General features: G+C 36.1%; 1 protein-coding gene across 2 annotated transcripts in view; it reads right to left on the reverse strand.

Moving 5' to 3' along the window:
• Positions 1-15,731, reverse strand: part of LOC110379761 (rho guanine nucleotide exchange factor 11) — a 180,438-nt gene that overhangs the window by 23,552 nt on the left and 141,155 nt on the right. For both annotated transcript variants that reach the window (XM_064042478.1, XM_064042477.1), the window contains 2 exons: positions 13,904-14,003; positions 13,200-13,331 (listed from right to left, as the gene is read on the reverse strand). In XM_064042478.1, coding sequence (XP_063898548.1) covers positions 13,200-13,331; positions 13,904-14,003 — 232 coding nt within the window. The remainder of the gene's footprint in view (positions 1-13,199; positions 13,332-13,903; positions 14,004-15,731) is intronic.

Here is a 15,731-nt window from a genome sequence, read left to right on the forward strand (position 1 = left end):
CATCAGTCATGGTTTCAGTTACATAAATGACGAAAGTTAGGAATAGTCATTACTATTTGGAACTACAGTTATTCAATGACCGAATAACAAATTCTTTCGTAACATAAGTTTTACTAAACTATGTAGTTAAAACTAAGTAGGTAATTACGGTAGAAGTTAAAACATTATGATATGAATGTTTCTCTGTTGGTGACGAGCTCAGGAATGCATGCTATTATTGTACAGAACTACAGGTGAGTAAAACAGATGCTTACAATATGAGGTGTATCATTTTGGAACAAAAGTGCTTTATTTTATCTTGTATTTTTCGGTGTTTTAAATTAATAATTATAAAATTGAATTGTATAATTGTAAAATAAATTAATAATAATTAAATTGTAATATACAGCTGTGTTGCTGGGAAGTTTGTTCTTCACCACTTCTTCTTTCCAGCCATAACACTAGGAAGTGGTGAAAGGGGGGCGTTTTGGGGGTGCTGTCATTGTAAAATTTTGACGTTAAAAAGTGCTAATCGTATTAGCCTATTTTAATAAATGATTTTGACTTTGACTTTGACTTTGACTTTGAATTCATCTATTAGTCTTTTTAAAGTGTATGTTGAATGCGGTAGCTTATCTCCGAAATTATAGATCGAAGTTCGGTAAGATGTTCAATTGAATTGATTCAATTTACCAAAGCGGATACTATTTAACAAGTTTAAGTACTGTCGAATAGCAATCATCAGTCTATCAGTAAAATCCAAAAGTAAAACTCCACGTTTTTTTATCACCACGCAACATTGCACCCATTCCTACATAATCCTATAATGAAAAAGAAAGAACAAAATCGAATTCAAAACACCGCTGTCACAATGGACTTTCAAATTAAAACAATTAATACTAACACTGCAGATTTAAATGTCAACACTGTCGAACACAATAATTAGGAGACAGTTGATTAAAAACACTGTTCACTCGATACTGTAGAACTATTAGTTTTGTATGGAGCGCGAGAGTACGTGCGTAGCGGTCAAGTTTCGCGCGTCGACTAGTCGTGTCCCACCGTGTCAGATGGTGGTCTTATATCAAAGCATTCAGAAAGGGTGTACATTTGTACGTTTCTACAATGTACGAGGGCCACAGCTGACGTACAAAGATTCCTTCCATTGTAAATGACGTATTGACAGGTATTACAATATTTAAAGGGGATCATAAACAATAGTGGTAGACTGTAGTAAATAGAAATTACGTGCATCTGTATAAATGAGCGCATTGAATTCAATGGTGGAATTTCTTCCGTAACTTTTAACATGATACATATTAGTACTAGCTTTTGCCCGCGACTTCGTTCGCGTGGAATAGTGACTTCTGGCATATTTTTGGTTTGTACCAATAGATGGCGCTATATGTCCGGAATAAATTTTATTTTTTATTTTTATATATTTTTTTTGAAATAAAAACTATCCTATGTCCTTTCTCAAGTTCCAAACTATGTCTGTACCAAATTTCACACAAATCGGTTCAGTAGTTTAGGCGTGAAGAAAAGACAGACAGACAGACAGACAGACAGACAGATATTTTTTTGAAATAAAAACTATCCTATGTCCTTTCTCAAGTTCCAAACTATGTCTGTACCAAATTTCACACAAATCGGTTCAGTAGTTTAGGCGTGAAGAAAAGACAGACAGACAGACAGACAGACAGACAGACAGACAGACAGACAGAGTTACTTTCACATTTATAATATTAGTTAGGATTAATTGGTTAGATGTTGACCCTGATAGCGATCTTGCTAATCTTTATATGAGAGCGCTTATCATGTTTTTTTTTAGTTGAAATATAGCAGCGAATTAAGGAATTTAGTTTTTTATTGTGTTTTCAACCGTGTGAGCTTCTTTATAAAAAATAAATAAATATGACACACTATAATTAAAACTGTGTATGAGCTCTATGCCGGACTTCTTGACCCAGCAAAAACCATGAAACCTCCCAAAAAAATCAAATTACTTTTATTAGGTAACAACTCCAACCATTCGTATTTATCGACACGCATTTCCACCAAATCTTTATAGCCGCACCGCAGATAAGAGGTGTCACTCCAATTACCTGGGCCAATCACAACACGGGGTCATAAAGGCACCACCCCCAGCACCCTGGGAGTCAGGTGTGCTGCTGACGTCATGGGGTGCGCCACCACCCCCACAAGTGGAACGCATAAAGACACACCATTGTCAACTTAGACCGTGTGGGTGAGGTGACCAGGACGACTTGTTGAGTTAGGACAGGCTGAATTCTAGATCAAAATACACTCTTGATCATTCCAGAATGGATTAAGAAGAGTAAAAAACTTATAATTGTAATTATACGCTAAGAAGACAGCGAAATCGTACTTATGTAGCCCATATAGTTAACATAAGCACAATTAGGATACATTTCTACTCCAAAAAGTAACCCCAATCATAACTATTTTAAACTCAAACCTATCAGTGATATAACGAACTGGATAGACAATTAAAAAATCGGATGTTATGTACTTACTCTTAAAGATTCCACATATTACTTAAAAAGCACCTTTGGCGATTAAGCTACTCTCAAACTATCTAAAGGTCGAGAAAAATCTTCCAAAGACCCAACTACGCAGAGGCCAAAGAAACTCGGACAGTCCCAACATACTCCCACCATCTGACACACCACAGCCACCATTAAGTCGTCAACTTACGGCACCAGGTTATGTTGTTTGTGCCCATTTGTCATTGGCGTAGGTTCAGGTCGGGCTTATGTGCGCATAAATCCTTGGGCCAATAGGGGCGCGGCTCGGGTGCCTGTTTGCAGACATCAATTAGGTGGAGCTTTAAAAACTTGACGAGGACGTGGGATTTTTCCTTTGGTGGAACGACGAAAGCAGTAGAATTATAGTATTCGTCAAAAGTATTTAACATATACGGATGCTTCATAAACTGAATATAATTCAAACTCGAGTAGCAAGAACTGTGTTTAGTCACCTATTTTCTGAATTTGAAAACTATAAATTATCATCATCGGCTATTATTTTTAAAGCCCACTTTTGGACAAAAACATTACCGAAATTAAAATGCTGCTAACGATAATTTTGAAAAGAAAGGTTTTTAGGGACAAAGCCCATAAAAAATTGCCATCTTCAATATAAATAGGTAAGTGTGAAGTCAATCGAATAACAGCTAACGTCAAAGGCGCTGATTACACAACGCAAGATACCCGACAAGCCACGGCTCGTCACTCGTCGGTACAATTATGATAGCTGCATTGTACGGCTTCGAGGCTCCAGTGACTTCCTTGACGCCCCACTTGACACCGCAAACCTTCATTTATCACGTTAACCATGTCTTAGCTTAGTAGATATACTGTTGTTTGCTTACAGATGAGAAAAACTGAACGAACAATGAAGGACAAAGTAAAGCTTCGCTTTCGAAATTCACTGTTTTCATAAACAGGAAAGCAGGTTAGAATTAAATCGTAACAGAGGTCAGTTTATAAACCACCACAAAGAAAGATGTACGCCGGCCATTAGTAAAGCTAAAATTATTCCCCACGAAATGAACGTATCAAATTCAAGGCAAGATTAATAGCAGTCGTATAAACCTTTATCATACACTGAACTTTGTGAAAATTATTTTCAAAATGATGAATCATGTCGGTGGCCCTAATAAATATTATAACTTTTTAAATAATAACGAGCTCGGGCTACGAGAATAGCAGCGAGAATGGGTCAATGATTTGCGAGCCGAATCGGGTTCCCGCGCAAATGCACGTCACTGTGACAGCTTTCAAACATGGCTGTCACGAATTGATGGGAGACTAATCTGGCGCTGGAATTAAGCTGTGTGTTATTAGAAGATTTGTAAACAATCGTGTTTTGAGTCACGATATTACGTAAGTGCATGAGTGGTCAGGTGGGACGCGGGAACAAAAACACGAGATCGAAATGAATGACATAATTGCAATATCCTGGTTTGATTTTGTCGGCGAGCTCTAAAGGGGGAGTTTGATGGTTCCTAACGAATGTTAATCGACTGCAAGCCCAGAATCAGGCCCGCCGCTAGCTGTTTGTTCGCCCGCGTGCAAAACTGATTATGCCGCCCTACGACTACATACCTACCTACGTTTTGTCAAAAAATATATAGGGCGGATCCAGGGGTCCGGAAATTCATATCCATCTTACTTGTCCAACAGAAAAAAATATGTACATGCACCGCTCTGATTGCAGAAAACACACCTACTTTTGGATAAATAACTAATAACTATTGCAATACATAACATACATTACACATAACTTTTTATTTACTTGAAATGTTCAGAGTAACCTAAGCAGTCCTGGCAGTCCTGGGTTAGCCCATAAGCAAACTAAGCAATTGCTTAGGGCATCAACGCAGTGCAATCATTACCCAAGTATTGAAGATGTAGCCCCTATGTATTGAAAGATTGTGATTAAATTAAACTAACGCACTTAAATATCTATAACAATGTTTAAAGTCAGTAATATATTATGTTATTTGGTGGGTTTCCCGTTGAAAAGTCAATTAGAAGACACATTTCATATTTAAGGAAGCGCGAGCGGAGCGAGCGCGAAAATTTTTTAGTCTAAGGACACAAAACAAATAAAAACAACTGTAAATGAACAAAGCAAAGTCAAAAAGTAAGATGTGCAAAGAAGTGAAGTGCAAAAGCCGCGAGCGAAGCAAGCGCGGTTTTTTCCATAGAGTTTTCATGAAGTAAACATATCATAAAAAGCCATAACGGACGTGCGTGAAAAATGTTTTTTCGGAATTGAATGCCTCAACAATTAAACAAAGACAAATAAATGCGATATCTGACATGGAGCCGCGAGCGCAGCGAGCGCGAATTTTTTTGGGGATCCAAAGGGTGAAACAGTGAAAAATAGGAGACGACCAAAGCAAGGGCGGCTTTTTCCGAAATTTTATTGGTTTAGTTTTGCCGCCCCCTAAATAGCATTTGCCCCACGCTACGCCACTGGTTGATCTTAAATCGTTTTTAAGAATCTTTAATTTTGAAAATGTCCTTTCAACAGATGTACCTAACTGAAACCGGCAGTGTAAGTAATTCTTAGCGCTATTGCAGCTGTGTTCGGAAATATTGAAATCAAATCATTAGTAAAAAGATATTGTATTTTTTAAATATTACGTGATAACTCGCTAGATTTGCCGCCCCCTAGGACGTGCCGCCCGCGTGCGGTGCACGCGCTGCACGCCCGCTTACGGCGGGCCTGCCCAGAATATTTATTAACTGAACATGAAACGATGCAGTCAACCAAAATATAGTTCGGAATGCTCCAGTTTATTTGCAACAGACGTGCTGTTGTTGCACTGAGAAAGATTTATCCCACCCAAAACAAAAATGTGAAAGACTGCCAAGTTCGATAATATGGGAATGCTTCGCCTATAAAAGAAGTGAGATCTGAATAAGTACCAAGTTCCATACACATACCTCAGTTAAAAATAGTTACTTTTTAATGATGTTACTTGGCAAGTTTTCATACACCTTGTTATCCTACTAAACGCAATGAATCAAGTATTTAATTTTCTATTAAAACTTGCCAAGTAATCATCATTAAAAAGTAACTATTTTTAACTGAGGTATGTGTATGGAACTTGGTACTTATTCAGATCTCACTTCTTTTATAGGCGAAGCATTCCCATATTATCGAACTTGGCAGTCTTTCACATTTTGTTTTGGGTGGGATTTCATTTATTTTTGTAAGGTTGTTTATTTTATTTTTTTCTTATGATGAAGTTAGTTAAAGAAATGTCTCATTTATACTATCTTTTAGATTTTTTAATATGCACTATGTTTCTTACAAAGAAATGAACTAGATTAACTATGACTAGATTTACCAACTGACTGACATGACATGTTATCATATATTATGTTCGTGGATCAAAGTTACACATTCGTTATTTTCGAAAGTGATTCACACTTGGCCGTTTTCAGATTTTTACTTTACTTTGACTAAATACAAACCTTTGTACCATTCGAAGATATATTATATAAATATAGATAAATTTAGTTCGTTTTAGTTCCTTAGGGGTATACATTTACACCGGGTATAAAACACCTTCATTATTTTGAAACCGACTCACACTTGGCCATTTTCAGATTTTTCCCTTTACCTTGACATAAAGACCTACCTCCATGCCAAATTTCAAGTCAATACGACCATTGGAAGTGGTCTAGGTTTTTGATGAGTGAGTCAGTGAATAAGTGAATCAGTGAATAAGTGTATAGTAAAAATAGCGATTTTCTGACGTCAATATCTCAAGACCTACAATAGGTATATTAATGAAATTTTGTATTTTAGATAAGTGAGGGGGTCTCAACAGGTACTAGAAATTTGATATGCGTAAATAAAATAGATTTTGAGTTACAGGGGGGTCGAATTTGGCCCGAAATGGTTCGTGTAATATAACCCACGGCCGGTGTGTCGCCTTTTTTGCTCGAACTTGGCGGACACACTGCCGTGTGTCTAGATGTAAAGTCTGACAATAAAACTTGTGGATTTCAGGTTACCTAAAATCCGTTTTATTTATAAGTTGTACAAAATTATGAATGAAAACTCGGCGGTCGGACACGGCACCCACTGCGAAATTCCGGACGCACACAAATAGTTTGTTCTACAACAAAACTGCAATAATATCAAGAAAATATTTGCAAAAAATGACAGCTCGCCTACTAATAAAATCCATTTAACATCAAGGACGGGGTAATTAAAAGATTTTTATAGATTAATAGTGCAGATACGAGGTATTGGCAACCGATCAAAGGATCAAGAAGTACACCCTCTGGTTAGCGAATAAATCTCCAGAGATAATTTAGCCATCGACCTCTTCAGTACAAGTTTATGTTCAGCGAACATTTCCAGTAATTCATCATCAAACAAATTACGTTATATAATCAATTTTATTACAATTTCCAACGTCAGAGCGCCGCGAATCCGCTTCCTTTCCCGGGATTCGCGGTAACGCAAACATCTTTATTTGATTTTGATTATGTTTAGAAACCCCCAGACGCGCTGCCTAATTTAAATAGCTTTTAGAATAATTGATTACGATTCAATCAGTTTTGGATAAACTTGGTTCTATGGGACGTTAATCGAGGTATTCCTTTGACAATTTAGTACTCTAAATATTATCAAAATGATTATATCCAGGTAGTGAGTGTCACAGGGGCCAGGCCAGCATCTGACCTAGCGACTATTTCCGTCGGTATGGCTGGCTCGTGATGAAATAATTACCCGTACACTAGAGCTCGTTCTGCGAATTGGTTCCGACTCTTGCGCCGACATTCGACATAGTCTAGATATTCGGAACTAAATCATAAATGTTTTACGACTCACTGATGGTTATAGAAAAACATTATTGAAACTGTAAAGTATGAATTCTGGATGAGTCACTTCTCTTGGTAGTAAACAATGGGCTTAAAATGAGTAAGAAATAATGAAACAGTGTTTTTTTTAGTTGAGATTAAGAAAAATATTCATGTAAATAAAATTAAGACGAAACAAGGCCAACCTTCAAGACTGTACAGTGTACCGGCTTGACCACGAAATTAAATAGTAAACAAGTGAAATGGGAGGGGCGGATTTTAATCAATATCATAATACAAATTAAAAGTGCTATTTCATGTATGAGAAATGAAGATGAAGAAGGCCAACCTTGAGCCAAGAGATCGGACATTAATAATCTGATTACAAACGACAGATAAACGAATCCATCAAGGTCTGGAGCGGGCAATTTGTTCATAATACGAGCTCCGAAATAGCTGAAGCAGATGACGTTGGAAATTGATAGAGAAAAGAAATAAATGACTACAAAAGCAAATGTGTCAGTCAATCAATAACAGTAGCTTGGACTGAATTTACTTAGGTAGCGAACAACGACGATTAAGATGGACGGGTTGAGAAAGGGTTCTACAAATTGCCGCCGACGTGAGATTTATTGACAAGTAATTTGACATTCAAGAAGATTTAGCCTGCGTTTGTGGTGTAGGATCAATTCCCGACATTTGTTCATACATTCACCATAATTACGTCAGAGATAAAGCGAATATAAATCACAGCAGTGGAATGAAATCTGCGTAGGTTTTGTGTTTTTCCACAAGCAGTGTCAGTCATTTGTCCGTATCTCCCGCTATCGGGAAGGGATAAGTGGACATGTTTTAGCTAATCCTTAAAGTAAATATGGTAAATCCAAGTCTGTTGGCATGCGGGGAAAGTAAAAACCATTTATTTCATAAAACGGTAGTCAATATTGACGCTGCAAATATTAAAAAAGTATTCAATGATTCCCTAGAAACGTTAATTTCTGTCAAAGCAAATTCAACAGAGAAACAAACTTGAGATGGATAAAAAAACGGTAGATACGACAAAAAACAGTTTTGGATACAGTGACACCCCAACTATTAGAGTATAAAAATACCCAACCGCACGACTAATTAAGCACTTACACCAATCCAGTCGTTTTTGGTACTTTTGAAAACAGCTGGCTAATTTCGGAATAGGATATAGATCGCTTTCAAGATAGTTTAGGGGGAAACCAGCTGCTTCTCGTTAATTTAGGATATTGCAGGATAAATTCAGTCTGAAATTAATTACCAAAACATTTAGCAACGAATTTGTGTGTCTATGAAAGTAAACGGAGATTCTTGGAAAGGTTACAACGAGATGCGATAGAAACGCTCATATTATTACTACATATAATTCTTCGGTTTATTTTGTAACAAACAACGATTCGCATAGCGAGAATATAAATTCCGATCGGATATAAAACGCACTGGCGGTTGTTACGTAAACAGAAAAACAAACGATGGCGCGTACAACGCTGCGTATACGCAGATTTACATTAACTCGAACTTTATCGTACAGGAAGCTTATGAAGGTTGTAGCTTCTTATTTAATTCCAGAAATATATTTTTATGGAAGTTTGGCTACTAGTTTGGCTTCAAGAATTCAAAGTTTTTCAACTGTTATATGAATACATTCCTCTGCTACAATTTTTGTTGCGTATTGTGAACTGATTGCTAAAGCATGTATTTCTTTACATTTGTTATGTCCGCATTCTTATCTTCTTTGATGTCTATTCAAAGCTCTGGGAATTACTCAAATTCAATGATTCACATTCTGTTTATACAATTTCAATTTAGATTATATGAAAACAAATTATGTGTCACAACTTTTTTGTAAATATTTACTGACTGACAAATATAAGATAAAAGAAAGTTTATTGGTGCTCTAATAACGAAAACCATAACAACAACATTAGGTAGTACCCTCAAAAAGAAATAGATCTAACACTCAAAATCAACAACATTGGGAAACCCCAATGGACCATAATATTTTTCTAGCAGCACATTGATAAAAACAAACCCACTTGAAAGATGGAAAACACGCAGTAAATATTTTCGCGGAATTTTCTACTTGGATCTAGGTAACGTCGATGTTACAAGACATACACTTTGTAAATCACTAAAATTAGGTGTAGAAGATAAAATGTTATTTCACACGCTCTAGTGACATAACATATCAATAAAATGTAACAAATTGCCGCGAGCGATGAGTTACGGTGGGAGGAAATGATGGTCAACATACTCTAGGAAATGTATGAGTAAACTCGTTAAATTATCGTTGTCGTATAATTTTTAATGGTAACCGCTGGAAATAGAAACAATATTTGCTATCTTAAACATAAAAATACTAACAACAATATTGACATCAGTGTAGGGAGGAATGCGGAAGACAAAACTGAAGCATACGATGGTAGAAGTCAACACACAAAAACAAACGCAGAATCAGAAAGAGCTACCAAATAATTGCCTACAAAAGCTAGAGCCACTAAAGCAAGTAGAACATGCAAGTTAGCAGAAGATAACAGTTAAGATGAATTTCCCCCATTCCCCGGTCCCGTCATTGACACGGCACGGGATTGGCACGACGCCAGAGCATCGGACGAACTTGCACCGCTCCAAACATTCACAGACGCTGTCATTACCGACACGTATTTGGTTCAAATTCTAAGAATGTTTTGGTAACCATTAATTTTGTAATGACATAGAATCGTAGTCAAATTTTAGATACGTGGAATGCTGATTTAAAGTATGAAGATTTTGACAATAGAGAAAAGTATTAATGCAACATACATAAGTAAACGTATGCAATGAGCAAGTTCGATATAATAGAGGAATCTTTTTTTTTGTTTGTACCCTGAAAGCTCCAAAACTAATAAACAGATTTGAAAAATTCTTTCATTATTGGAAAGCTACACTCTTTCCGCGTAACATAGCCTATATTTAATTCCGATTCTGGTAGTAGTTCCCGGGTACACGGGTAAAAGCATCTCTTACAACGGGCCATTTCAGAACAAAAATGCACAACAGTTCTAGAAATAATATTCCTTCCTTTAACAACATTTACAAAGCAGCACATGACGGCTGTTGACGTTTCATACAACGAGACAATGGGTAGCTAAAGTAAATATCGGCAGTCGTCGCGACGCTTCCGTCAGATAAGGGTGCTAGGGATGATTTCATGGACAATAGTACTGATGCAACGGTGACTATAGAGGTACATGTGTTCGACGATCCAATCGAACGGAATGATGCTGTGGAATTGAATGGAAATGGAGGGGAAATTGTGTCTGAATGAGTGAATGTACTGTGAATGCATTGATTTATATCGAAGACTTTTCAAGAAATATTTCAAGGATTTCATTAGAACCGAATTAAAATAATAAATCTTCGTGTGGAAAAAAATTTAGGAATTAGGGGAACGAAAATACAAATAACAGATTGAGTAAAGCTACTAAACAATAAGTTAGAAATAAAAGTAAATTTTACAGAAGACGATTTAACTAAAGCTTCTGAACTCCAGTGGGGGTTAACAAACCCCTATAAAGGGAAACGGAAGGGGGGAGTTAAACAATGTCTAGCACGTAGACTGGATTTATAATGTGCCTGTTAGACTAATAACTCATTGTCTACGTAACATAACAGAGAAATATAACCCTTCATAGCTGTAATTAACGTTCTAAAAATTTTACAAGCTTTTCCTACCTAATGGGCACCAATTCAAACCTTTGAATTATTGTAAAACCTAAAAATAACAACGAACGATTGAACCATCCGGGAATCGAACCCAGAATCACATCCACTACATAACATACACAAGATGTAAGTTGCTAATACTAATTTACTATAACAATATTTAAAACTAAGTGCATAGAAAGTGTAGCAATGAATGAGTTATCAAAACCTATAGACTATAGAGTGTCTGTGTTATTAAATATCGGTGTTGTAATATAAGAGCCGATTGTCTATTGTTAGGAATGAGTATCTAAACCCTATGGGCTTGTGTAACACCTATGAATTTAACACCTAAAGACTGGATATTTTTAAAAAGGTATTAAATATCAATATTTATTTTTGGTTATAAAACCAAAATAATGTGTATGATTAATCTTTGTCCTTAAATAGTTTGTATCCTGTATTGATTGCATTGCAGGAAAAATAATTTATTTTAAACACAGTGATTTGTGGTTTAAAGCTTTGTTTTTCAAATCATGTTGATATTGCCAAAAATATTTATTAATTACCTAATTATGAGGAAATAAAAAAGGTAGCTAAAAAGATATATGTATAATTAATGATAAAGAACCATCATCCATCATCAATACATAGAACGTAAAGTTTGTGAAAAATATAAAAATAATTTTGTCAACTTCAAAAATTACTCACACCAATCAAATAAAATACCAAAACCACTTCAAAATATCCCAAAATAAAAGTCTCACTCAAAAATCCACATTTACAAGAGAAACACAGATCAAAATTTTTCAGGAAAACGCCGCAATGCGAGTTCGATCGCGTCCCGTAACGTACTGAAATTGTTACAGCTATTTCACCCTGCAGAATGCAACTGACCAGGGTACCATGACCCCTAGGTAATACAGGAACCGTCAGACACATAGATCTAGGTATATTGGTCGTATGGACCAGACGATGAGACATATAGACGCATGTATATAGATAGATGTAACGGGTCAATGTATACTGGGCAATTTTGGCAGACACTACCAATTTCAAAAGGTACCTATGCTTTATAGAGTGTCGGTTTTCAGGAGATCAATTTATACTGGACTGTCTCGTAGGTATAACTAATGTAACCAAGTTGAAAAGGACTGCAAAATGAAAGGTGTTTGGTACAAATAGGAGACCTTTTGGCATTTGTTGGTTAATATTGAATGTCCTGATGATAATGTCCTGTTTTCAGTGTAAACTAAGATCATTTCAGTTAGTTAATTAAAGTGTATTTTCGTCTAGTTTTGTGACTAAATTGATGACTGGACTATTATTTTTATCTTGTACATAATTGCAGACTACTAATTAATCCAACATAATTAGTAGGTATAATACAACAAATTAGTGTTCAATTAACAAAACATTGACCCTTTGTGAATACATCCCAAAAATAACCAGACAAAAATAATCACAATACCTCCATAAATAAGGTTTAAAATGATAATGAAATTAACACCATTCCGCTGGTGACGTGTAAGGACGAAATTGCACTTTATGTAGTTGACAATAAAGTTTATTTTTGTAGTGTTGAGGGATAATAGTTAGGATGTTTTACTGTCTGTAAGAGGTGTCGAGTTCAGGAAATAAAAGTATTGGATCGTCCGCTAGTAGTAGTATTTTGGGATGCTATGCTAGGAATTTGGTTTTATTTTGCTATTTGAGTTAATGTTTGAAGGTAGAATATAGATAATCGATATTGATTATTAAAATTGGGTAGTTTTTATTTGTTTAATGGTCTATTCGAGTAGGTTATGTAGGTTATAAAAAATGAAGGTGCTTTGTTTCTTTGCAAAGTTTTCGTGAACCTGGTTCGAAGCTGATATTTGAATTTTTGTACCAATGCCAGAAATAAGGCTCAAATGTGTAATAAAAATTAAAAGAAGCCATATTATTATCTCTCAGGCTGATACCTAACCATTCTTCGTCCATCTAACTAAAGTGTGTTGCACATAACATAACTAGTATTCCTGCTGTAGGATAGTATCGCAAGACCAAGGGCCAGAAATTCCGACATAACCCTCTTCTTCAATCCCAGAAGAATGTGCTATATGAAGATTTTCCATATTTTATCAAATCCTGGATAAAGTAAAGGATACTTACTGGTTATTATGCGCGGTAAGGCGGTTGGGATCGCTAGCGTTGCGATGCTTGCCGCGTCGAGGTGCGTCGCGCTCGCGACAGCTCTCCGCGCGGTTCACGCCGCGACCGCCCCCTGTTGTCGAGGGGCGCCAACTAGAGTGGAAAGAAAAATTTAAGTATAACATGAAAAGCTGTGTAAAACAATATTTATACATAAAAAGAATATTAATTATATAGCTTTTGGCATAAACTAAACATCCCGTGGAAAGACAGTGAAGTAAAAAAAAAAAATCATCAGAATGAACCGCATTGTTTTCGATGCAGATATTTAAGATTGTAGAAGAAATTCAAGCAATTTTTAACCAGCTAGGAGGAGGTTATCAATTCAATGTTAGTATTTTTCTCAGGTCACCGCGCCACCTAGCGGCGAGTGGCGAAACTATTGGAACAGTTAGTACTGTTGATATCTGATAGATGGCGCTACGGGTAACACCCAAGCGCTCATTTTGTACTGAATGATATTTATGAAAGCTGGCAAATACTGTTTTAAATACTCTTCAAAATTGTTAGGTACCAGTAGTAATTTGAACAACTGCTAATGGTTGAGGGTAGTCATTACCCAAAAACGTAACGATGTTTAGGAGTTGAGATAGGCAATAGGTCCATGTAGCACACCCCATTAGATTCAAAGATTGTGACGCGGGGCAGATGATATATTGACTTACTTATTATCCTTGTCAGGTTCCTTGGTGTTTGCATCGCTGGTGTCCACATCAGCGTCGGGCGCCGTCGGTTCGTCCGTCGAGCCTTCGCGTCGAGATTCTCCTGTGAAAAGATAGGTCAAGTGTTACATTGAGAACAACGCCATCTGTTGCCTGTTAGTGAAACTACGCAGTAGGATTAACGTAGCTGTAGTTGTAAGATTACAAAGCAGGTATGTGTGGATGTTAATTTATGTAAAATAAACATAAATGAATATGTTTTAATTATAACATGTTATAATAAGAATGAACAAATTAGTTTATTTTTTCTTGTTTTTTCGTACAGCGCCACTTTGTTACACAGTATTACAAAATATTTTAAAGAACAGTGTATGAGGAAAATATCGCACTAATATGTTTGTGTTTTTGTGCCTACTTGTGTTTACATCGTCTTCATATTCAAAACTCACTTTAAATTAGTTTCAACATCAGCGACTTTATGACCTAAACAGTATTGACTTATTCGGTAAAAAATTACATTTACAAATATTAGCTTTATTCAGTTTTTCAGTGTGCAAAAATTCCAAAACATAACACAGTACCTACTTAGTTGACCAAAATAAAAATACAAAGTGTAGCAAATCAATTTACAACATAGGCCATAAATTCCCAAACAGTCATAAAACACGACTGTTTTAAGTCCAGCGTAAAATAATATCCAATATCTGCTACCTAAGTAATGGCTGTTACCCATATTCTATCAATCCATCGTCTCACTTACCAGAGATAGGAATTTAACATTACTTACATATGGGGCAAATGCCAGCAAATCGATATATAGAATATCGGGAACATCCATAAATAAATTGCACCAAGTTGTCGAACACCACCGCTAGATGGCGCTGATTTAAACAAACAAACTACATACAACAATAGACGGGAAGCTGTTAGCAATAACAACAATTGCAATAATGCAACACCTAAAATAGACACAAATTGTTTCTCGCCTACGAACAAAACCACTTATACACCACTTACAAACGACGTACAGATAAATTATATTAGCAGTCTTCCTTCAACGGATAATGGATTGGAACGAGAAGATAATTTATTGCTTGATACGAGAACTAACATATGTTTACTGGTTTGCCGTTTACCTAGCTGATAAATAAATGGAGATTGTGATGCTATGAAGGTGATATATAAATCTAACAATGTGAATGTTCCTGTTTCTTTACTAGACTTGGAATTGATATTCGTAGTAATGAGTATACATGTAATAACAGTGACAACATAAAAAACTGCAGTTACAAAAACAATGATCTTGAATTTTAGAAAAATATCACTGCTGCAGGCCATTTCGAGCTAAGACTTGTCATTGAATTCACACCCCAAGATCAATTTTATAACGAGACAGGGTTTGACTGTTCCAAAGTAGTTGAAAGAGCAGTCTAACCAAAGATATTTACTTTATGAGTCTAACGCACTTGATGAACACAGTAAAGTTACAGAACTTGACAGCCAAAACCGCTATTAAAAGCTTCTTGAAATCACCTCAAACCATCCTTACTTCACCTATTACAAATGCCACGTGACACACACAAATAGAAACAATTCCTATAGCCTAGCGGTCCCATACAATTACAAACTAGTAGCAATGTCATGGCGATAAGCGTATGTGTCACAATGCGGAAACCGCGCCATCCTGTCGGGATATGGTGATCAGGACGGGACTGTGTTAATTGTTATGTAAGTACTTTTGTGTTACTATGTAATTTGTAGTTGCTGGTGATTTGGAAGATGATTTGTGCAAACTAGATCATGTAGGTAGGTAGACGACAGTATTGATAGT

Source organism: Helicoverpa armigera, chromosome 28 (assembly GCF_030705265.1).
Source record: "Helicoverpa armigera isolate CAAS_96S chromosome 28, ASM3070526v1, whole genome shotgun sequence".
NCBI classification, from domain to species: Eukaryota; Metazoa; Arthropoda; class Insecta; order Lepidoptera; family Noctuidae; genus Helicoverpa; species Helicoverpa armigera.